Here is a 23,400-nt window from a genome sequence, read left to right as displayed (position 1 = left end):
ATGTAGAACTTGTAGCAACAATTGGAAATTTCAGAGTCAAGTTTATATCTGATATTAGAAAAAAAAAGCAAAAACTTTGCTTCATGACATAGCAAATTTCTCCTCTTTGGAAGATTTCAAACAGGGACTAGATGGTCATCACACTCAGCTTAGAGCATAGACCTTTTATCTGTCAAACTCAGAGGAAAATGTTTGGATGAACATTCAGGGTTCACAACCTTTTCTACTTCTAGAGTCTTTGACTTTCAGTAATTTTCTAGTATTTTATATTTAAAATTAAAAAATATATATTCTAGAATTTATCATGCATAAGAAATAAAAGCATTAAAGACTTGTAAGGTGATTGATTATGAATTAGATGTTTCCCCAAAGAAATATCAAGAGTTTTATTATATTGTTGCTTAGAAACATTTTAAAAATCCAATAAAAGTAGTTCCAATGCCTCTTGGCAAATTATTCATAACCCTGTTATTTAAGTTTAATTTATATTAAGTTTAGCTAGTGATAATTCCTAACTGTTCATTGTAAGGTATGTTATAGCAAGGATTTCTTTATAGGTTGGAAGTTGGGACTTAAAAGGCATTGAAGAACCTTCCAATACAGACATTCTATGATTCAGGAACTAGGGTGCAAGGACTTAATGTGATTGGCGTCCAGAAATGAAATTAAGGTTTTACATATATAGTTTTGGTAGTTGTCTGCTTGAAACCTGTGAGGATGGAAAAAAATCCTCCAAAGGAATGCAAAAAGAACAAAAAGCCTTGTGAATGCTCATAATAAGGTAGAAACAGAGAGAGAATAATTCCTCATAGGAGACTGAGAACTCAAAATCCAAGAGAATTAACAAAGGGCAGAAATTTGCAGAACTTATTCCTGAAAGACAGTGAATAAAATTCTGAATAGATCATTCTATCTTGGAAGGGATAAAAATTGTAAATCCCCTTACTGAGCTGTGAAAACAGAAGGACATAAAACAACAGAAGCCCATACATCTCTTTCCATCTAGCCACTAAAGTGAGGAGAGAGAAATATTAACAGCTGGAAAAATGAGCAACCAAAAAATATAACCTTATTGTATAGAACTATTATGGTGATAAGGAAGTTTAAGACACAATTACAGGAGATAATAATTTGAAAACATCTATAAAAATAGTTTCAAAGAAAAAATGTAGATTGGACACTATCCCAGCAATAATTAATAAAACTGTTTAAAAGAGATTTAAAAAGAGGGAAAAAATGACAACTTAAACCAAAATAAATCAGGAAAAATGGAAAAAGAAATAAGAACTGTGTGAAAAAATATTGAAAAGAGTTGACATCTTTGTGTAAGAGACACAAACCTTCACTGAGGAAAATACTTCTTAAAATTAGAATTGTCCAAGTGGAAGCACGAGATATTAAGAAATAATAAAACAAACTCCCAAAATTGTAATCTGAACAAAAACGTGAAATAACACATAGGTTAAAGAACTAACCTGGAAATAGATTGTGGATAGATAATTTAAAAACTGTTGGACCATCTGAACAACAATAACAACAAACCCTGGGCATTATATATCAAATGATTATCAAAGAAAATAGACCAAATATCTTAGAACCACACTTGAAACCAAAGTTGTACACAGAGTTAAAATAAGGGGCTAGAGCAGAATCTATTTAAGTGAAATAAAAAATGAAAGACAAGTGTGGCAATCATATCTGACAAAGCAAAAGCAAAAGTAGAACTAATTTAAAAGAGAAAAGTAAGGAACACATGCATACACACACACAAATATAAAATCAGAGAAGGAAAAGAAAACCTCCCCAAACATTGCCATGTGTACAATAGAACATAAGAGAGGATTCAAAATATGAAGGATAAATTTCCATTTCAAGAAAGCCTATATAATAGCTAATATACATTGTACTGAGAGCTTTCCAACGTTTCTTTCTTCCTTGTAGGTTTTCTTTTGTTCTCTGCTATGCACTTTTCATTATTTTCCCCCTTCCTTCCTCCCTCAAGCCAAGAAGGTTGCAATTAAGCACATACACATTACATCTATTTTAACTTTAAGCTTGTCTCAGATCATGATTACCACCTTAATTATTTTTACAAAATTTCTATTCCTAATTTTTATTTTATGTTTGTGTGTATCTCTCATTTGTGTATTTCTTGAAAGCACTACCATTGTCAATGGAGTAAGGTTTCAGCACTACCCAGTCTGCTCCTGAATGGTTTTTTTTGGTATCTATTTTTCATTTCCCCCCTTATTTGTATGAGATACTTAATCCTTTTTTATCTCTCCCTATAGAATATACATCTATCTACTTATCTGAATTTATCTATCTATCTATCCATCTATTTATTTATTATTTATGTATATAGATAGATATAATCATTCCATCACACTCATTTCAGGACAAGTCTTTTTTTTTTTTTTTTTAAGTATCCAAATACAAATGACAGTCATAAAAGAACTATTTTATATTCACATATAAGAAGTAAATGATTTGAGCTTATTGGACAAATCGGTTCTTTATAACTGGTCCTGAATGTTTATGTCTTGTCTCCCCTGGAAGTTATGTATTGAATTTTCTCTTAAGTTGTGCTGTTTTTGTCCTAATGATTTTGTTAAATATCCATTTTTTTCCCCATTCAGGATTATGTTTAACTTTGCTAATTTATTCAGCCTTGAGTATAACCTCATTTCTTTTACTTTACAAAATTTAGTATTCTAAGACTTATGGTGCTTTAACATAATAGCTGCTAAGTCTTATGTATTCATTATTGTAGCTCCATGATATTAAAATGATTTTTTTTCTTGTGACTTCCAATATTTTCTCCTTAAACTAGGAGTTTTGAAACTTGACTATGATATTCCTGTTATGATTCTCATCAATGGATTTTTTCTACTTCTGCTTTGCATTCTTATTCTAGAGTTTCAAGGAAATTTCCTTTGTAATTTCTTGTAATATTGTATTGAGCTGTTCTTAAAATTATAATATTCAGGCAATCCAACTAATCTTGTATTATTTCTCCTTGATCTGTTCTCCAGATCAATTGTGTTTTTTATGAAATGTTGAATATTCTCATTCTTTTTATTTTATTTTTATTTATTTATTGTTGACTCTTGCTTCTTAGAGTTTAATTGGTGTATTATTTTAAATTACTTGGAGAAGAATGTTGTGAGAACATGACTGAATGTTTCCTCTACTCGCAATCTTGACTCCACTTTCCAAAGTCCATTCAAAAAATTTCTGAAAATTTATTCAGTTCTGACCCCCAATACTGGTGTCCACAACATCTCCTCATTGAAATCCTTCAATTCTAATAAGGCTCAAGTCCAGTTATGCTACCTTCATGATGCCAAATATGTTCCCCTCAGCCAGAATGAACTCTATTTCCATGCCACTCTGATTTCTGTGCATTTTTGAAATTTTGATATTTAATTATGACTATTTATTCATCTGTCTCACTCCTTACTCAATCTACTTAAGGGAAAGAACTTGCCATTTTTTAACCTTTGTATCACCAGTGTCTTGCATATATACGATACCCACTATATGTTTTTTAACTAAATTCAGTTAATTTACAATGTTCTGAGGTATGTACAGGAGGTACATTTTCACACATGAAGAAAAAAATAGAGAGAGGTTAAGTACTTGTTCAAGTAGCTTTGCTTGAGCACAGACCAAAATGTTGATATTTTAACTCCTATTCTGTCTTTCTCATGATTTTTAATGAGATCATGTATATTAGACAATGCTTTTGTATGGAATAAAGTACAAAATAAATTTTGTTTGAATTTTTGCTGGAACATATTATTTTTTTGTTAGATAGAAAAAAATAAAGCTATGCATCTTGTTCTTACCATGATTAAATGGCTTCAAGCAATAAATGTGAAAATGGACCTCTCTGTTACCATCATTTTTGTCTTTTTATCTATCATTCCTGGACACAATGGAAGCTAGAATGAATCATGGCATTATCATTTCTTCAAAACAAGATATAACCTATTAATCATAACATCCAATATAAAATGATGGGATTGCATTCTTTTGAAAGGTGTATAGTTTAACAGAAAAAATAGTTTATGAAATCACTTTATAGCAACTTACCTGAATGATATGGGGTTATATATTCTGCAAGATCCTTGATCTTCACAACTATTAGTTGCCCATTTTAGGCATGTTAAATCTATAATAGCTCCAAAATAAATAGGGGTTAACAATCCTCCTGCAATATGAAACAGCCAAATGTCAAACTGAAGCAGGGATTCTTAATTCTTTCTTTTATAATTGTCCCCTTTAGCTTCCTAATGAAACCTATGAATTTCTTTTCAGAATTTTTTAAAGCATAAAATAAAAAACATAGTATTACAAAGGAAAGAAATAAGATTGAAAAATTATTATTAGAATATTGAAAAACATTTACAGATCCCAAGTTAATCATTAAATTTGTTCAGTACAAGTGGGACCATGTTTAGTAAGACCATATATGCAATATAATGCTCACGGCTAGGTGCTTCTGCATGAACTCATATAATTCATTCGTGACTTTCTGAAAATGTATATATAACACAGCATGATATATGTAGTCTGACTAGAAGAAAATATAAAGATTATCTGTTATTCTAGAAACAATAATTCCCCACCTTGAAACTAAACTACAGATACTGGAACAAGAAGATGGATATCATAGCTGCTTATGTAATGAGGGACAATAAATAAGGGTATTCCAAGAAGTTACAGCTCTGCTCTCTCATCAGAGCCAAATTAATAAGGAAGAAATTATCTGTCTTTGTTTACTTCATCTTTTTTCACTTTTTAATTATTTTCAATACCTTCCAACTTTATTGCTTGATGATTTCAGTACTCATAAATGCCATAAAGCTGAGAAACCTTAATCAGTTGATGAGATTCATAACATTTCTGCATCTTGATAATGTTAAACAAATTATCCTTCTGGATATTTTGCCCTCTTTGAATTTTTATGACATTTATTCTTGTTTTGTTTTCTATGACCATTTGTGTGGTCCATTATGTGACCATTTGTCAGTTTCATTTTTGAGAGTTTATCTCCTTTTTCTTGGGTGGATCCAAAGTTCCATTCTGGATTTCTTTTCTCTCTATAATTTTCTCATAGTAACATTTTTATAGGGTTAATTATTATGCTTAAGTGAATAAATCTCAAGATGTATATTTCTTGACTAAGGTTATCTCCTGAGTGTCTTCTGTACAGTTTAATCAGAGCATTCTGTAGGTATTTCTGACTAAATGTGTGCAAAACAGAACTCATTATTATCCTCTTAAATTCCTCAATATCTGAACTTTGGCTTTTCTACTGAGTGAACTTTTATCTTTCCAGTAAGCTAGATTTGCAATCTCAGAGTCACCCCTGATTTCGCATTTTCCTTAATACTATATATCTGAGCAGTTGCTGAATTTTGTCTGTTTTGCTGCTACAATATCTCTTGTGTTTCAATTCCTCTTCTCTACTCACATGGCAACAATTTTACGTGAGGACTTCATCATTAGACACCTAAAGTATTACAACAACCCTCTAATTGATCTTCATTGGCCAGATTCACACAAATGCCAAAGTAATATATTGATCATATTACTCTCCCCATTGAAAAATAGTGTATTAATATTCTATGTCTAGAATCAAATAGTTTATATTTGATTCTAGACATATATATATATATATATATATGTATATATATATAGAATATAGAATATAAACTACCCTTAAATATTTAGGACATTTTAAAATTTGACCTCAACTTACTTTCCCCTTTCTATTACATATTACTCTCTGTCACTCACTCTATGATTCAAACAAAATTCACCTCCTACTTATTAATTGTTATCATACTTTTCTCAACTCTTTGTCCTTAAGCAGATTTTTCCCATTCCTGGAAGACATTCTCTCTTCCTCTCCTTCTCCTTCTCCCTCTTCCTCTTTCCCCCCCCCCCCCCCCCACTTATCTCCTTCTGGTTCTTATATCCTGAGATTTTCAAAAATTTCAGCTTATATGCAATTTCTCATGTAAAACCTTTCCTAATACACCTAGAAGTTATAGTTGTACCTTTTGAAATATAATTGTATTTATTGTGTTACCCTCTTTTTTATTTATCTATGTGCATCCATTTATTTAACATTCATTTAAAGAATTTTGATTTCCAAATTTTATCCCTCCCTCCTTCCACTCATCTACCTATTGGAAAAGCAAGCAATTATACATGTTTAATAATACAAAATATATTGTCATTTTAGCCATATTGAAAAAGAAAACCCTAAAAATGAAGAAAAATAAAGTTTAAAAATAAGTTTCCATCTGTTTTAGATTCCTACATTTTCTACCCATATTTGTCTTGCAAGTAGGCTCCCCTGTTTTTTAAAAAAATAATATCTACACTTATTTTAAATGAATTTTCTCATATCTTTCCTTTTATACTTTGGTGATATTAAAATGGTAATGATTTGTGTGGCTTTATTTTATATTCTGCCATTTTGCTAATAGTAATCATTTTAATGTGTTTCTAGTTGATTTTTCTAGAATTCTCTTAGCATACTATTATATGTCATCTTCAATATTTACACCATACTATATCTTCTTCAAAGAGAGATAGTTTTGATTCCTCCTTACATATTTTCATTCTTCTCATTTGCTTGTCTTATTTCTATAGCTAGCATTTCCAGTACAAAATTGAATAATCATAAAGAAATTGAGTATTTGCTTCATTGCTGATTTTGTTGGGAAGGCTTCTAATTTATATCCGTTACAAATAACACTCGTTCTTGGTTTTAGATAGATATATTTTATAATTTTAAGAATATTCAAACAATTTAAGAACATCTACATTTATTTCTATGCTTTGTAGAGTTTTTAATAGGAATAGTTGTATTTTTCGAAGGTTTTCTTCATCTATTTTTTATTTTTAAAATTTTTGTTGAAGCTGTTTATTTTCAAAACATATGCAAAGATAATTGTTCACCATTAACCTTTGCAAAACCTTAGTGTTCCAATTTCCTCCCTTTCCCCCTCATGTTCTCCCCTAGATGGCAAGTATTCCAATAAATATGTTAAACATCTGTCTGATTGGAGAGGTGGGCTGCTTCCTCTATGCCTCCATCTTGCCTCTACTCACTGATATATTTTTATGTGCAATTTTGTGGCTCTTTAAAATTGAATCATGAACCTTAAAGTGCAATTCTTCTGGAAGAATGAGAAAGAAGACTGTTGGATTTAAGACAGAAGTTCTGTCTTAATGAGAGAGTAGTATCCTTCTCCTACTCTGGAAAAACCTAAAAGGAACTCAAGTGAAGTTGAAGGTGTCAAGGACACAGGAGTTGGAAAAATACATTGGTAGATGATGTGAGATGTGACAGAGTTGAGAGCACATTCACTGCTCCTATCATGTTTAATTGTCTCTAAGTGATGTGAAAATCATCAAGAATCTAAGCAACACAGACTGGCTAATCAAGGTTGTCCAATATGATAGTGATGCTTTAGAGGCTATCCTTTTCTTCTCTCCTCTGTTCCTTCCAAGAAGTTTAAGTTCTTGTCCAAGGCTTTTCTCTATTCTTGTATTTGCATTTGTAATTTCTTTTTAGTTGTTTGAATGCCATCTAGATAAAATCCAATCTATTCTATTCTAATTGGTGGTGAAAGTGGGAGGGTATGAGTTGAGAAGAATTCACACTGCATGAAAGAAAGTAGCAAATAAGGACACAAGTCCATACTTATTCCTATATATTGTGCTTATATTTCAAAAATGCTAGTCATTGAAGGGGGGTGGATAGCTTTCTTCTTAGTGATATATGTCTGATCGATATAGGTATTGAGTTAAACATACACGCATTTATTATACCTATAATTTATGTGTATATGTTATACATACTCTCTTCTCTTATAGAATAGAAGCATTTTGAGAGCATGGGCTGTTTTATTTTTGTCCTTTTATCCATAGCAGTGATTACAGATCTAGTTGCATTAGGCATAGAAGACAAGATTTCACAGGACACTATTGATAATGTAAGGGATTATGCAGATGAGATTTTTTTTTATTCAGGAACTGACTATAATTTTATGAAAATAAAAAATCCTATTATGGTCATTAATTTTAATAGTCAAAGTAGAAATTCTATAGTAAATATATAGTTGTTTTGAAACTAGGAAGATTAGGGCTCAAGTCGTGCCTTTGATATATACTGATTGTGAGACTCTGAAAAAGTAATTTGACTATATAAAAAATCCAGGGAATATTATATATATAGATATAAATATAGATATAGATATATGAACTGATGCAGAACAAGAAGAACAATTTATATTAAAATTTACCAAAACCATATAAAGGGAAAAGAAGATCTTGAAAGATGCTCAGGCACTCATAATTTTGATAAATTTAGTCACTAATCATGATTTAGGAATTTTAGTCTGGAGAAGAAAAGCCAGGTGATTGGAGGAAAAAGTAGGAGAGCTACCGTTTTTCTTTGACTGTTAACAAGAGAAGAACTGAAAGCAAATGGAAGAAACTGCAAAGATGTAATTTGAGGTTTGATATAAAGGAATGCTAGATCAGTGTTATCAAAGTCAAATAGAAAAGAATTCCTATAGATAGAGTATTGGCTTAGAAAATCACAAATTGATATTATCTATATTATACTGTATATTTATTTTTCTAAACATTTCCCAATTACATTTCACTTTGCTTCATACCCTTTGAGCAGTTCTGTGTTAAGTAGGAACTAGAATTATCCAAAAGTGAAATGGGGGCCAATTATGCTTTTTCAGCATCATTGGATATCTTCAATTAGATAATAATTTTTCAGGTATATATTAATGAGGTTTTTTTGGAGGTGGGTATAGATTAGCTAAAGGACTACTGATTCAACTTTGAAATTCTGTGATTCAATAAATGTATAACTTCAAGTCTTCTTTCTCTTAGAAGAAAGATAATGGACTATGGGTGCAGAAGGTTAATGAATAACTTGGCTTTCGTTATCTTTGGTACTAGAGATGGTTTTATTTTGGAGTACCGGAGAGTCTTTTGGAAATATTAAAAATCAGAAAAATATTTATTTTAAAGTCATTATAGATGCTGATCTAAATAATCTCTAAGCTCCATGTAAGGTCTGACATTTTGAAATTGTTTAATTCTACTCCCTTTTAACAATTTCACTTTTTTGTTTGATGTTATAGTCATTCCCAGTCATCCCATTTTGAAGCTCTTTCATTGTTGAATAGTCCATAATCTTTCTCAGCTGTAAATGCTTATTGTTTTTAGCCACAGATTTCTCATATTCATAATTTTTATCTTCACTCTCAGCAACAATCCAAATTTAAAACTTCATTTTCTCAAACTTGGACTATCACAATAATCTCCTAATCCTTCTTTCCTCATCTAATGTCTTCAATCCTCAGTATATCCAATACAAAGTTGCCACAATAAACTTTTCAGTATATAGGTCTAACCATTTCACTCTTCTGCTCCTCCCCCCCCAAAAAAAATTCAGTGGATGTTTTTAAGAAAAATAATTAATACTAAGTCTAAATGTGAGGGCCTTCCATAATTTTACTTCAATCAAACTTTTCATCCTTGTTTATACTGTCTTTGTTTGAACACTTTTTAATTTAGCCAAGTTTGACACTTATTTGTCCACTAATTTTGCTCACATTTTTCCACACCTGTTAAGATTCCATCTCTCCTGTTTAGATTATTTGAATCATTCCTCAATGTCAAACTTAAGAACTTCATGTAGGCAGAAACAAGATTATATGATGATCACTTCTGATGAACACGGCTCTTTTCAACAATGACATGATTTGGTACAATTCCAATAGATTTGTGATGGAGAGAGCTATCTGCATCTAGAAAAAGGACTGTTGGGATTGAATGTGAATCACAACATAGTTTTTTTCACCTTTTAAATTGTTTTGTTTGCTTTCTTTTTGTTTTCTTTCTCATTTTCTCCCATTTTAATTTGATCCTTCTTGTATGGCATGATAAATATTTAAATGTATATAGAGAGAATTGTACATGTTTAAGCTATATTCAGTTACTTGATGTCTGTGGGAGAAGGGAGGAAGAAAAATTCAGAACACAGGGTTTTGCAAAGGTGAATGTTAAAAACTATGTTTGCATGTATTTTGAAAATAAAAAGCTATTATTAAAAAATCTCTGTGTAAGCTTTATTAATTTCCCCATTCAAAAAAGGATAACTTGCCACTTAGATTTTCCCAGGATACTTTGGATCAATTAATTATTCTTATCTCAATTTATTTTGTATTATATTTATGTAAATCTATTGCCTTCATCTTATTAGTTGGTATGTTCTTTAAAGGTAAGGCATATCAGGAGCTAGTATCTCTAATTCCAAATGTAACTCCTCACATTTAATAATTTTTGCATTTAATTCCATAAACACATTTTTGAGTTTGCAATAAATTTTTTTTTCATACCTATTGATCGTAAAGTCAGTGAACAAAAACCTATCGCAAGCGATTTCAATTGAGGCTCAACAATCCTGAAATACAGATAAAGAATAGTAAAGAATCTCCAGATCATCACCTTATGTAACAAACACAAATTGTGGTGCACTTCACATGCTTGTAATACTGGTGAATCTTCTGATGATGTAAAGTTTTGAAATGTCAATTCCCATTAGTATATGTAGGTGATAGTTCAAAATTCCTTAAACTTTGCACAAGGATTAAAATGTTCACTTTTAAAGACAATTGAAAGTGATAATATATTGAACACGAAACTAGTAAATGTTAATAAGTTGAAAATCTTTTGAAGTTGGATCAAATAACACGTTATTATATAAAGACTGAATTGACTGGTTATACATATGCTTGTTACCAGAAAATGAATTGAGAATATTTAGCAAGAGAAAGTACAAACAAGAACTGTTATATGAAATAAGGATTGGATCTGTTCTATGTCATTTCCAATGGCAAAACATTAGATAGAAATCACAAAGGGGTAGAATTTATCTCAATTTAAAGAAATTTCCAATAATTGCAAGTGAAGTAAGATGGAATGAGTTTTTCCCTGTATATAACAAAAGTGTTTAAATACAGGTTATATTATCTGCCATGGACATAGTATGGGGGGTTTGTTTCAAAATTTCTTAGAGATACTTTATTTTTATAAACTACTCATTGTAATGTAGAGGTGAAAATATCCCAGAGATTTCCTCTATCAAAAGATAATATTGTTCTATTTGTGTAGAAGAGAGACAAAAGCAAATTTATTTTAGAATATATTCAATGATTAATTATGACATCTCTAAGAATGACAGTAAGAAGAACAGAGTGAAAAATGAACAAGAGAAAATAGCTTGAGACCCAGCCAAGCAAAATCATTCTGACATTATCTGTTGCTGAAATAAGCAGGTGAGTATTAGAAGATAACATATAGGCATTTCTATAATGACCCCTTCTCATCAGCAGCAAGAGTGGAACCCCAGAACATTTTATTGTACTATTACAATATCTAATATGCCACATAAGAAAAGCATCACAGCATTTATGAAAATAAAATCTTGGACAATACTTAGGCCTGACCAAATACATACAGAAGAAATAGTTCTGGAAGTAACTCACTTGAAAGTACTTAATAGTCAATTTCTTAGAAAAGATGGAATTATCAGAAATTTTGTCTTCTAGTCTAACATCTCTTTCAAAAAGCTACATGCAATTGCAGTTTCTTTAACTATATACTATTCATTATTGATGGTAATGCTACTATAGCAATACAATCTTACTACTTCTCCCTAGTAGAATTCCACCTGCAATTGCTATACAATTTCTATACAAGTACACCTATACACTTTTCTTATCATCAGAAGAGTGTATGCATGATCATATACTTTCTCTATATATTGGCTTCTTCCTATTGCCTACAAACAGCTCTAAGTCTTCTGCTTCCTTGAAAATATTTTTATTATATCTTACCATGTCTGCCAGCAATTATTCCGTCTCCCATTATTTCTCAGTTAATATCCTTAAGACAGGAATCTTCCCTCAATGTCTCTATTTCCTCTTTTCTTACTTTCTTCCTAATTCTGTGAAATCTGACAGCAAATCTGACATAATTAATCTCTCTAAAGTTATCATTAATATCTTAATTGGCAAAACTAATGTCATCTTCATAATAATATTACTTGACTTTGCTGCAACATTTGACAATGTTAATCCCCAACTTCTCCTTTAGGCTATTTTGTGATTCTTTTCCCCCTCTTCTTTTTCCTCTCCTTCTCCTTATCCCTCTTCTTCTGCTTTTCTATTTTTCTGTCATTTACTTTTTCCACATCCCTCCTGCCTATCTGACTCATCTTTAGTCTATTTTGTGAAATCTTCCTTTACTTTACTAAATTAACTCTGAACATCCCCAAGGCTTTTAGTCACACAATTCTCTTCAGATTTTAGGACTTTAATTGTAATTTCTATGCAGATTATTTCAGAATCATTTTTTTTAAGATTTAGTTTCTCTTCTGAGTTCCAGTCCTGCAATATCAACTGCCTTGGAGACATTTAAAATTGGATCATTTAATTGGTCTCGAATTCAATGTATCCAAGGATGAAATAATTTTCTTTACTCCAAATATTTTCCCTTTCTTAACTCTTTTATTTCTATTGTGGGCTCATTATCTTTTTTGATATCCAAGATTTGAATCTCATTGTCATCCTGGATTCCTTACACTTACCCTACATAGCCAATCATTTGCCAAATTTTATAATTTCTTTCTCTGCTATATCTCTCACAAACTTTCTACTCACATAAGTACCTCACATTAATTCAGGTCTAACTTGATTATCACAGCTCTTAACTAGATTGCTATAATATTATTCTAACTGACCTTCCTGTCTCTAGTCTCTCCTCACTCCATTCATCACTATGCTGCTAAAGTGATTTTCCTAAATTGTAGGTTTAATTATGTCATTCCCCTCCCATGCTCAGCTTTCTAAATTATAAATTCTGATTTCTCTCCATTATCTCCAGGATGAAATTTTGTTGGTTTAATATTTGCATTTCTTATAAAATCCTTATCATATTGTAATCTTTCAAAACTGAGCTATAAGCACCATCTTTTCCAAAGAAGTCTTTATTGGTTCCTTTTGTCTAGTACTATTTTTTATTTAATACCTCTTTCTCTGTCTCTCTCTGTCTCTGTCTGTCTGTCTGTCTGTCTCTCTCTGTTTTTCTGTCTCTGTCTCTATCCTTCTGCAATATGATTTATCTTGTCTCTCTTATTGGAAAAGGACCACCTTGAGGGCAAAGATTGTTTTTGCTTGTTCTTTATATTTTCAGAGTTCTGAAACTTCTGGCATGTAATAAATGCTAAATAAGTATTTGCTAATTTATCAGTCCTCACCTTTAGGTTGGAAATAATGTTTATCTTCATAAGCCATCAATAATAATTTTATATAGACAGAATCATTAAGAACTGGAAAGCCTTCTAATATCTAGATAATTTTATTCTACAATATAATCAGTATATGTAAAGAGAATATGGCAATTTCCTGGGTTCCACCAAATCTACTTTTGTCCTTGTTGTTCATTCATTTCAGTAATGTTTGACATTTTGTGACCCCATTTGTAGTTTTCTTGGTAAAAATACTGGAATGGTTTGTCATTTCCTTCTTCAGTTTATTTTACAGATGAGGAAACTGAGGCAAACAGGGTTATGTTATTTGCCAAGAGTCATAACACTATTAAATGTCTGGGGCCAGATTAAAACTCAAGGAGAGGAGTCTTCTTGCTTCTAGCCCCAACACTCTATAAACTAGGTGACTCTAAAAATCTACTTTCAAACAATTGTAATTGTTAGGAAGATTTTTCTTACACCAAGTTCAAATCTGCCTCTGTGCCACTTTGTATCAATTGCTTTTAATTCCATATTCTGAGAGATAAGAAGTCTAATCAGTCTTCCATTTTATGTCTTCAAGTATTGAAGATAAGTTATAATAGTTTTCTGATTTCTTATGAAGAAACTCACAAATCAGTAATCAGACTTTTCCTGTCTGGTAAAATATATTCAATCTGTGGCAGGTAAGTGGTGCAGTGGATAGAGCACCAGCCCTGAAGTCAAGAAGACCCGAGTTCAAATCTGACATTTAATATTTCCTAGTTGTGTGACCTAGGCAAGTCACTTAATCTCACTTGCCTCAGCAAAAAAACAAAAACAAACAAACTAACAAAAAAAACCCCCAAACAAACCAAAAAACCCTCAGTTTTATTCTTAATGATGTATTCCTCATTATATTCACTATTTATTTCTTGAAAAATTAATAATATAAATATCCTTCTGGGTAATCTATATTTTTGATCAGTTTCATTTCTTAAGGGATATATCATGATATGTCAGGAGGTGATATAACAAGACATCAACATTTTATTTCTTTTTTTAAAAAAACAATTACATCATCTAAAGTTGACCTCAGATTTTAGATATTTGCCATAATGAAAAAGAAATTTAAACAGAAAACAAGAATTGTAGTTTTATGGGAAAAAACTGGCATATAACTCTTGGGAATAACTTAATCTTATAAATTCAGCATTTCCCTATTTTTATGAAACTAAAGAAAATCAGTGTTACCTATTTATCTGTTTGATTCTTAATGAAAGAATTACTTGGTAATTCACATACACCAAAGATTTTCATATTACTTACATAAAAGTCAGCATAGTTCCTGGGGAATATCCTAGTGCATAGAAAAATTGAGCCAGAGATTGTATTACCACAAAATAAATAAACTTTCTTGAACAATCATTTGTCCTTGAACATTCACCCAAATGAGCTGAGGAATTTTGGGACTGGAAATTATTAACTTCAACACAGCTACAGTTATGAAAAACCTAAAAAAATTTTTTTTGAATTATTATAAAATACAATTTACAAAGCACAATGAAGAATACAAGAAAATCTTTGTATTTAAAGAATAAAGCAACAAACAACTAAACAAAATATTGGAGAATTTTAAATATCTTTTATATGTCTTCATTTGATCACAATTTTTGAGTCTGGAGATTATTTAACATAAACTCCTCATTTTCTAGATAAGGAAACTAAAATCCAAAAAGAGGAAGAGAATTGAAGAGTATGACAAAAATGGACTTTGAACTCAAGTCTTCTGATTCAAGTTCAGTGCTCTTCCCTGTTACTATTATGACTTAGGGTAAAAGATAAATTGGGTCTCCTTGTGCTCTTTCTATGTTCTTTATAGTTTGATCTATCAGTGAAAAATGTTTGGAAGCAAGTATTACTTTTATGCTTTTTATATTAAAAAGAAAACCTCAATAGGCAACTAAGATGGCACAGTAGATAGAGTACTGATCCTAAAGTCAGGAGAAGTTGAATTCAAATGTGACATCAGACAGTTAACACTTCCTAGCTGTGTGACCTTGGGCAAGTCACTTAACTCTGCCTCAAAAAGAAACCTCCCATCTATCTATCTATATAGATGTGTGTGTGTATACACATATGTATATATGCATATATGTGTATATATGTATACAGACATATATGTATGTATGTGTATATATATATATATATATATATATTTATGTATACACACACACAAAAGGAAGAATAATTAGGATCATTTAAAAATAACATATGCTCCAACCTCATGAAAACTTAATCACATACTTATATTCATCATTTATTCATATCTTTTTATCCACTATTATGAAAGAACATTAACTTACCATTTTGTATTTATTGTTCAAATAGTTATGAATGTGAATCAAGATTTAGTATTTGTGTGAGCTTATAAATACATATATGTGCACACATATATTTACATATTATATATGTATAAAAGTGAATGTGTGATATGACTGCATGAGAATGGACATTTTATATTTCTATGTGTCTTATAACCTCCTACTTTCTCAAAATACCTTCTATTTATATTGTTTATATTTCTTATGCAATTATAGGGATTAAATAAAATTTAAAAACAAAACAAATATAACAAACACTATAGTAAAGTTGGGGATAAAAATGTAAAACCAGCTCTGAACCCAAAGAGTTTATATTTGAGTAGTGGTTCACAACACATGTAGGCTAGGAGTGGTATTTTGTTTTAGAAAATTATGGGAATTTTAAGTAGAACCATATTGAAATAGATTAAAATTCCTTTTCATGGAACTAGGACAGAATTTATTTGATTACACTTCAATTTCTGGAAAAGGAGGGGGAGAGGTATCTGGCAATGCAGAAGAAAGGACAATAATCAACATACATACCATCTCCTTTCCATAACCTGCTGAAGATTTACAGCCAGCAGAACAGGGGGATATGTAAGTGAGTCCATCATCCCCACAGACAGGATCCCATAGATTAACATCACAATTACAATCTGAGTTACACTCTGAAAATGAGATATTTTGAAGATCTCCCTGTGGATCATTTCTGTAGTCAAAATGTAGACATTTATCAGAGATTAGGGAACGCTAAGAGAAAGTTATATCCTAAAGAGATGCAGAAAACTAAAATAGCAATTTACTTCTGTATTTAAAAATATTGGGACTAATTGTAGTTATCAAAGGTAATTTAAGGAGGAAAAACAATGGCATTAATTACATATGTTTGAAGAGACACTATTTTCCCAGAAGAGAATGTTGTAGTGACACAGTTAGCTTTAGGTTTCCATTTTGTTGGTAATTTGCAATCTGTCTGGACAAGTCAATTCTCCTCCCCAGGAATCAACTTTCTTATTTGATGAAGGTTATTATATATATGAATGGAAAATATGAATATATTATGTAATATTAAAATAGGTGACATTGCACCATATATACAAACATATTAGATATCATTCTAAGTTATATATCATTATTGTCATATTTAAATACTTAATACAGAACCTGGCCCATTACAGGTGCTCAATAAACATTTTCTTTCTTCCTAATATCACATCTCTAATAGCATTTGCGATACTTTAGAGTTGAAGTCTTTTATGAAGATTGTCTCTTTGTATCCTTATAGCATTGTGGGATATAAATGTTGTTATTATTTTCATTTTGCACATTTGGACATTGAAGTAACTGGAGGTGTCATAGATTGATTTGTTTTCTTATACTGGATTTGCTCTTCCTGATTCCAGATCAAGCTCTCTATATCATATTGCTGCATCACATCAATCTTGAAAAATCAAGAATGTTTATATGGAGGCAAATTTTTGTAAATAGCATGGTACGGTCTATGTGAGTTGATTCTCTTGATGTAGTATAATACTATGCCTAATTTATATATTCTCAAAATAGTGATGCTGCTGTTCCTCTCTGAGTTGCAAAGAGAAAATAAGATGTCTTGTGGAAAATAATCCTGGGCTATTTCAGCAGTTAAGCTATCATTCATACATCCTGAAAAAGGAGTAGTTTTCACTGCAAGGATAAGGACAAACTAAATATTAATATTAATGAAAGTAGCCAATGATCTTTGCTGGGAGGTGAGGGTAAATTTAACAAAGTAAGTAAATATTGATGTGGCAAGTCTTTTGGGACTTGATAAATCATTTGAGTTTAAATTATGTCTGAAGCATTATTTTAGACATTGCTTCAGATACTTACTAATTGTATGACCCTTGGTAAATCATTTAAACTCTCTCAGCCTCAATTTCCTCATCTTTGAAATTTTGAGAATAAGAGAAACTACTCATAAGATTGTTGGGAGAATAAAATAATATGAAATATTTAAAGTTACATGTAAACTTTAAAGTCCTATATAATTATTTAGGTTTCAAATTTTTTGGCTCCAAATAATGAAGGTTATTTTTATAAAACAAGTTGTTAAACATTAGAGTAGACTAAGAATGAGACTAGGGAATGTACTTATGTGGACTTTCAAAATAATACAGTAATTCATATGATTGCAATGGTTTCTTGAAAGGAAAGTAATATAAGGAATGAATTTTCAAACTTCTATCCATTTGTATAATTGGGTGTTTAAGCAATGGTATCTTTTAAAATCTAACTTAATTTAAAATTTAAAAAAAACATAGTATTTTGTAATGCAGAACTCATGTATAATTATACAGTTGATTAATAATAGATACATGCCTCTTGTAGGCTACTGTTAACCCAGCTACTGGTCTGCTTTCACAGTTTAATGTCAACATCAGTGTTTGTGCAACAAAGCCACAACAATGACAAATGAGTAAAAATTTGGCAGTTCCAATAATGTTCAATTTCAATTTTCTAGAAATATATCCTCCCAGGAAAAGTGAAATACCAGTGAAAGGAAATATAATTATTCCTGGAAAAGAAAAAAGAAAAATAATTGAGTTTTTAACCTTAGTTCATTGACAAATGTTGATCAACATCAACATTTCTTAATTGAAATACTGAAAACCATGGAGACAAATTAGCATTCTTTGTCCTATATTGCCTGCTTGTATTATATATTTATTTGTTTCTTGTACCATGGAAATTAAACAAATTTGGTCTGTTTATTATTTGTCATTATTGTATTATTTTGCTATATTCTCTGTCTATATTCATGAGTAATACAATTCTGACATAGTTTAAAACTGACAAACCTCTGATTTGAGTGGTCAGTAATCAATTTTGGGATTACTTACAGCATGAGCTGGTCTGATCTATTTACAATATTACAAATCAGACATAAATCTTAATTCTACATTGGGAGAGTTGGACAGCATTTTGGGGAGGATCTCTCAGAATGCTGTTTGTTCATAATGGTCCAAATCACTGTGTTGTAGACATTAAAAACAAAGGAAAATTTTTGGTTTGGTTTGAGACTGACATAAAAATTCATGGTCAACAATCATTTCTTGAGGGATTCCACAGGTTACTCTATAATTTTGGTTTGGTAATTCAGAGATCATATTTACATCTATCGATTTTTGTCTGATTATTTCTGGTTTGTTATTCCCATTATGGGATCTGGTTATGCTACTCCTTCTAAAGACCCCCTTTTGAGTTGTCTCCTGGTTAGACAGGGAAAAAGAAACAGCTGTTTTTTCAAGATGGTCATTGAACTAACTTGGTTACTGAGCCATTCTGGTGTCCTTAATCACTAGGACAAAGAGCTGATAATTCTGGTTGCAACAATTGTCTGTAGATTTGGAAGTTAAATTATTTCTAGTTGGATGTACTTCTGATTTTTTAAAAAAGGTCTAGTATTGTTAATCTCTGAAAAAATATGAATTGTAAAAACAGTTGAAATAAAATATCTGTTAGCCTAGGAGAATTTTTTGAAATTAAAATCTTGTGCTGATTTAATTATTAAACCTTCATTGACTCCATTTTTTTGTGTGTGTTACTACAGTCAAAAGGATAAGGACAAAGAAAAAGTCATCTTATGTGTCCATAAAAAACCACTGATCACTTTGAAGGGAACAATTTGTTTGAGTGATGGAATCAGAAGGCAAATTACAAAGAATTGTGGGGAAAATGAAGAGTGGAAATGTTTGTTAAAAGAGTAGATAGCTTTTCCCCCCCTGATAGTTGGTTGTGAAAATGCTGAAAGATGAAGAACAAATACACTTGAGATATTGGTAAGGGGCTATTTACAAAATGTGTGAATCACAGTTCTTTTTGTTATGCTCCAAGAAAGAAACCAATAGATGTTGTCATTTTTCATTTATATTCAACTCTCCATGAACCCATTTGTGGTTTTCCATATGCTTCATCAATTTTTTTAACAGATAAAGAAGGGAGTCTAACTAGATTAAGTGACTTGCCTAGAATCCTATAGCTATTAAGAGTCTGAGTTCAAATTTGCAGAGTCTTTCTGGTTTCAATTTCAGTTCTCCATGCACTGAGAAAGGGGAATGATTGTGAAAGCAGTTAGTTGGAGAAGATGAGAGACAAGATCATTTTGGAGTCCATCAAGTCAATCAATATTTATTAAGTACTTGATACACAAAAAAACACTTTGTAAGGGCTGGGAAAATAAACGTTTAGGGAAAATTTAATTTCTTGCTTCATGAAGCTTAGACTCTCTCATGGAAACAGATAGCTATTCTGCTTAATATCGTGTAAATTAATTAGAGAGGTATGAAGCAGAGTACTATATGAGATTGGAACTGAGAGGTCATTATTGACCAAGGAAATAAAACTTCTTACAAGGAATGGCACTTGAAATGGGACTAGAAAGGATACTTTGGAATTCCTTACATTTAGAGGAGGAAAGAAGAATATTATAGGCATTGGGAAGAGCTGGAGGCAAGTAAAGCTCAAGGCAATGAAGTAAATGATAGTTGGGAAGAAAATAATACATTTTGGCTAGAATCTAAATTTTTTGATGGTTACTAATGTGAAACAAGATCAGAAAGATAGGATAGTATCCATTTTAGAAGACATTGAATACCAATAAAAATATTTTTAAATTTTAGTGAGAATTGTTCATTGTATCTACTATAGTAAAAGTCAAATAGTAATACTTACCAAATATTAAATTACTTTTAGAAATTGACTGACCATATTCCTGTTCTAAATATTTTGGTAGATATGTCAGATTTACAATTATGCAAATATATGAAAATAAACAATAAGTCAAAAAGATGATGTAATTCCAGTTACTAAGAAGGCATTTCAAGGAATGAAAATATCCTAGAAGAAAAAAATAAAAGTCTTTTTGAGAAAATATAATTCAACACATTCAAAAATAGTTTTTCTTGCTCTGTGGGTAAATATTACTAGACTTTTGGATTAAACAATTAATCATAGAATGTTAGAGCTAAAAACAAAGCAGTTTAATTGTACAGAAGACAAAACTGAGACCCAAAGAGATAATGTGAATTATGGCAGAAGGGCTTTAAAATATTCATTTCTCTTGGCTCTCACCATGTTGTTTAATCGGATTTCTCTGTCATTTCTCAGGGGTAGTTATTAAAATAGTGTCAGTGTATTGGTAATCATGCCACTTTACTTTAATATTTCAAGAGCATAGTGGGGAAGGCTTTCTTATTGTATAAGCTTTTAGTCATGTTCTTCCATAGCTTCTCTACAGAGTATTTAGCCAGTAATACACTGCAAACTTTCTTCTGGCCATTTCCATTTTTTGGAGTTTAGTGAAGCATGTTTACTTTTCATGTGTTATTCATTGTATTCACCATATGATTTGTTCCCTTTAGTTTTGGAATATATATTTCCTTGATGATATCTTTTATTCCACTTCTTAATTACTGGTAATATACCAAAGCCCAAGTATATCCATAATACAATTTTATTTTCATGTAGCCACTCATTATTATCCTAATATTAAAAGAACCAGATGGGGTCTTTTTATTTGCTAAATGTCACAAACGTAGTTATCAAGAACATGTATGTATGGGAGAAAGGAATAATGAGGAAAGGGAATAGTGAGGGAATAGAAATCCATGGGATTATTACGATTGGGACAAAATAGAGAGAGTTTGAGAATTGATTTTTAAATATATTGGTGTTTGAAGAAAATAGGGAGAAAGAGAAATAATTAAGTATACTAAACAAATATGTCTAGATATATTTAAATCTTCCTATTGACTGTGGTAAGGGAAATGGATTGCAATTAATTAAAAGTGAGTAAAGGAATATATTATATGAATGGGGAAGAGCTATATATGAAAGTGTAGATTTATCAAGGCAATGTAGAAAGTAGCCGTCAGGAAGAGAATAATATATTTTGGCTATTACTTAAACTTTTTGGTGAGAAATAATTTGAGGTAAAGTTAGAGATAAGGTGGTACCAGCTTTGGAGGATCTTGAATATCATCTAAAAATATTTAGATTTTATTCAGCTAGTAGTAGTTTACTGTTTATGATATAGTAAAAGTCATATAGTAAGAGTTAGTAAATATATATTCAGATGTTGATTCATTATATTGCTGTTAAATTTTAACAAAATTGCAACTAGGAATGATGTTAAAATTATCCATAGATTTGATGTTAGAGGCTGGATTTGAATCCAGTTCTATTACATATCATTTAATGTGACTTTGGACAAATAACTTTAGTTTTCAGATCCTAAATTTCCTAATCTGTAAAATTTATGGGATAAGAATACTAAAGTCTCTTTCTACTCTAAATCCCATGATGTATTAAATAGATAATATGCATTATACATATTAAAACATAAATTCCATGGCTTTCACAAATTTCTATAAAAAAAGATATATTTCTGAATAGAGAGGACATAGGGCAAACCTCTTATTAGTATGGGAGGCAATCTACAGACTCTGAGATAATGCTTCTTTGTTTTTTTTTTTTTCCAGTAAACATTTCAACCTTCATTATTTCTAGTCCTCAATTTGTTATGAATCTTGCATGTCTGGAGAAACTATTTCAACCCTTTGGAACTCAGTTTCTAATGTATACAATGAAAAGACTTTAGTACATGATCTTTATATAATTTTCAGTTTTGTGATTTCATTTTCTGACATATATCTAAGGATTATACACTTTCTGAGATCTATCTAAGGATTGCACACTTAATATGATGGACTTTTTTTTAACCTGACATTAATGATTGAATTTTCACTGTTTCTTCCCCTCTATTATGCATGCACACTAAATTTAATAAGACTACAATGGAAGCCACTGTAGTTAGATGAAATGAGTTTGAAAAGCATTATTGAAATACAATTCTATTTCACAAAGATTACTGATTTTTATATTAGTTGTAATTTGGAATTATCTTTAAAAATCCTTAATTTGCATAGATAAGTAAATTAGACACATTTGTTAATTATTCACCTGATAATTCTTGAGGATCCTTTATTTGCTCAGGATTTTTAAAATTCAGTTTTTGGCTACTTCTGTCATTTGTATTGGATGCTGATAAAGATGCTGGAACTTTACTTTCCATTTTTGTTTTTTTCTGGAACGGAGGTATGAAAAAGAATGGCACTCCAGAAAGAATAATAAGAATGCCTGCTATAATAAAACCAAGCCACCAAGCACCAATCCACCGGGAATCAGTTGGTTTTATTGAAATAATACCTATAATTTAAAAAAAAATATTAAAAATATAATTAGAAATAAATTTCACAATGCAAATGTGATTGCAAAAGTTGCTAACATTTTCTTTCATTGAAATTAAAATCAGCCTATTTATCTTTAGACAATGAGAAAATGCATTCATACTAGAAAAATAATATATAAGCAATAGATTAATGAGGGATACAACAAAGCACTAAGAATATTAATAGTTTACTATTTTTTTTACTATACTTTAACATATCAAAACCATGTTGTAAAAGAATGCATCATTCTATACCTGATATTTAATTCAATAAAACATAGTACAACAAAAATTTATGCTTGCCATATTCAAGGAAATGTATTATAATAATAAATTATCAAATTTGAATATCTGATGGTAAACTAAGAACCAGACCCTATCTTTAAGAGTTTGAATTTCAAGCTTGTTGGAAGTTAAACTATTAA

General features: G+C 30.6%; 1 protein-coding gene across 4 annotated transcripts in view; it reads right to left on the bottom strand.

Annotated features, from left to right (window-relative positions):
• The window catches only part of LOC100923273 (solute carrier organic anion transporter family member 1B3-like), a 91,877-nt gene that overhangs the window by 5,039 nt on the left and 63,438 nt on the right, over positions 1-23,400 (bottom strand). For 3 of the 4 annotated variants that reach the window (XM_012550671.3, XM_023504507.2, XM_023504506.2), the window contains 7 exons: positions 22,708-22,953; positions 20,419-20,583; positions 18,067-18,262; positions 16,252-16,417; positions 14,672-14,856; positions 10,452-10,516; positions 4,099-4,216 (listed from right to left, as the gene is read on the bottom strand). In XM_012550671.3, the coding sequence (XP_012406125.2) occupies positions 4,099-4,216; positions 10,452-10,516; positions 14,672-14,856; positions 16,252-16,417; positions 18,067-18,262; positions 20,419-20,583; positions 22,708-22,953 (1,141 nt within the window). Of the gene's footprint in view, positions 1-4,098; positions 4,217-10,451; positions 10,517-14,671; positions 14,857-16,251; positions 16,418-18,066; positions 18,263-20,418; positions 20,584-22,707; positions 22,954-23,400 lie in introns of those variants that run through there. The other variant, XM_031938421.1, reaches the window with a different exon arrangement.

The sequence above is a fragment of the Sarcophilus harrisii genome, chromosome 5 (genome assembly GCF_902635505.1).
Source record: "Sarcophilus harrisii chromosome 5, mSarHar1.11, whole genome shotgun sequence".
Lineage (NCBI taxonomy): Eukaryota > Metazoa > Chordata > Mammalia > Dasyuromorphia > Dasyuridae > Sarcophilus > Sarcophilus harrisii.
This window is presented reverse-complemented; position numbering and strand designations above follow the sequence as displayed.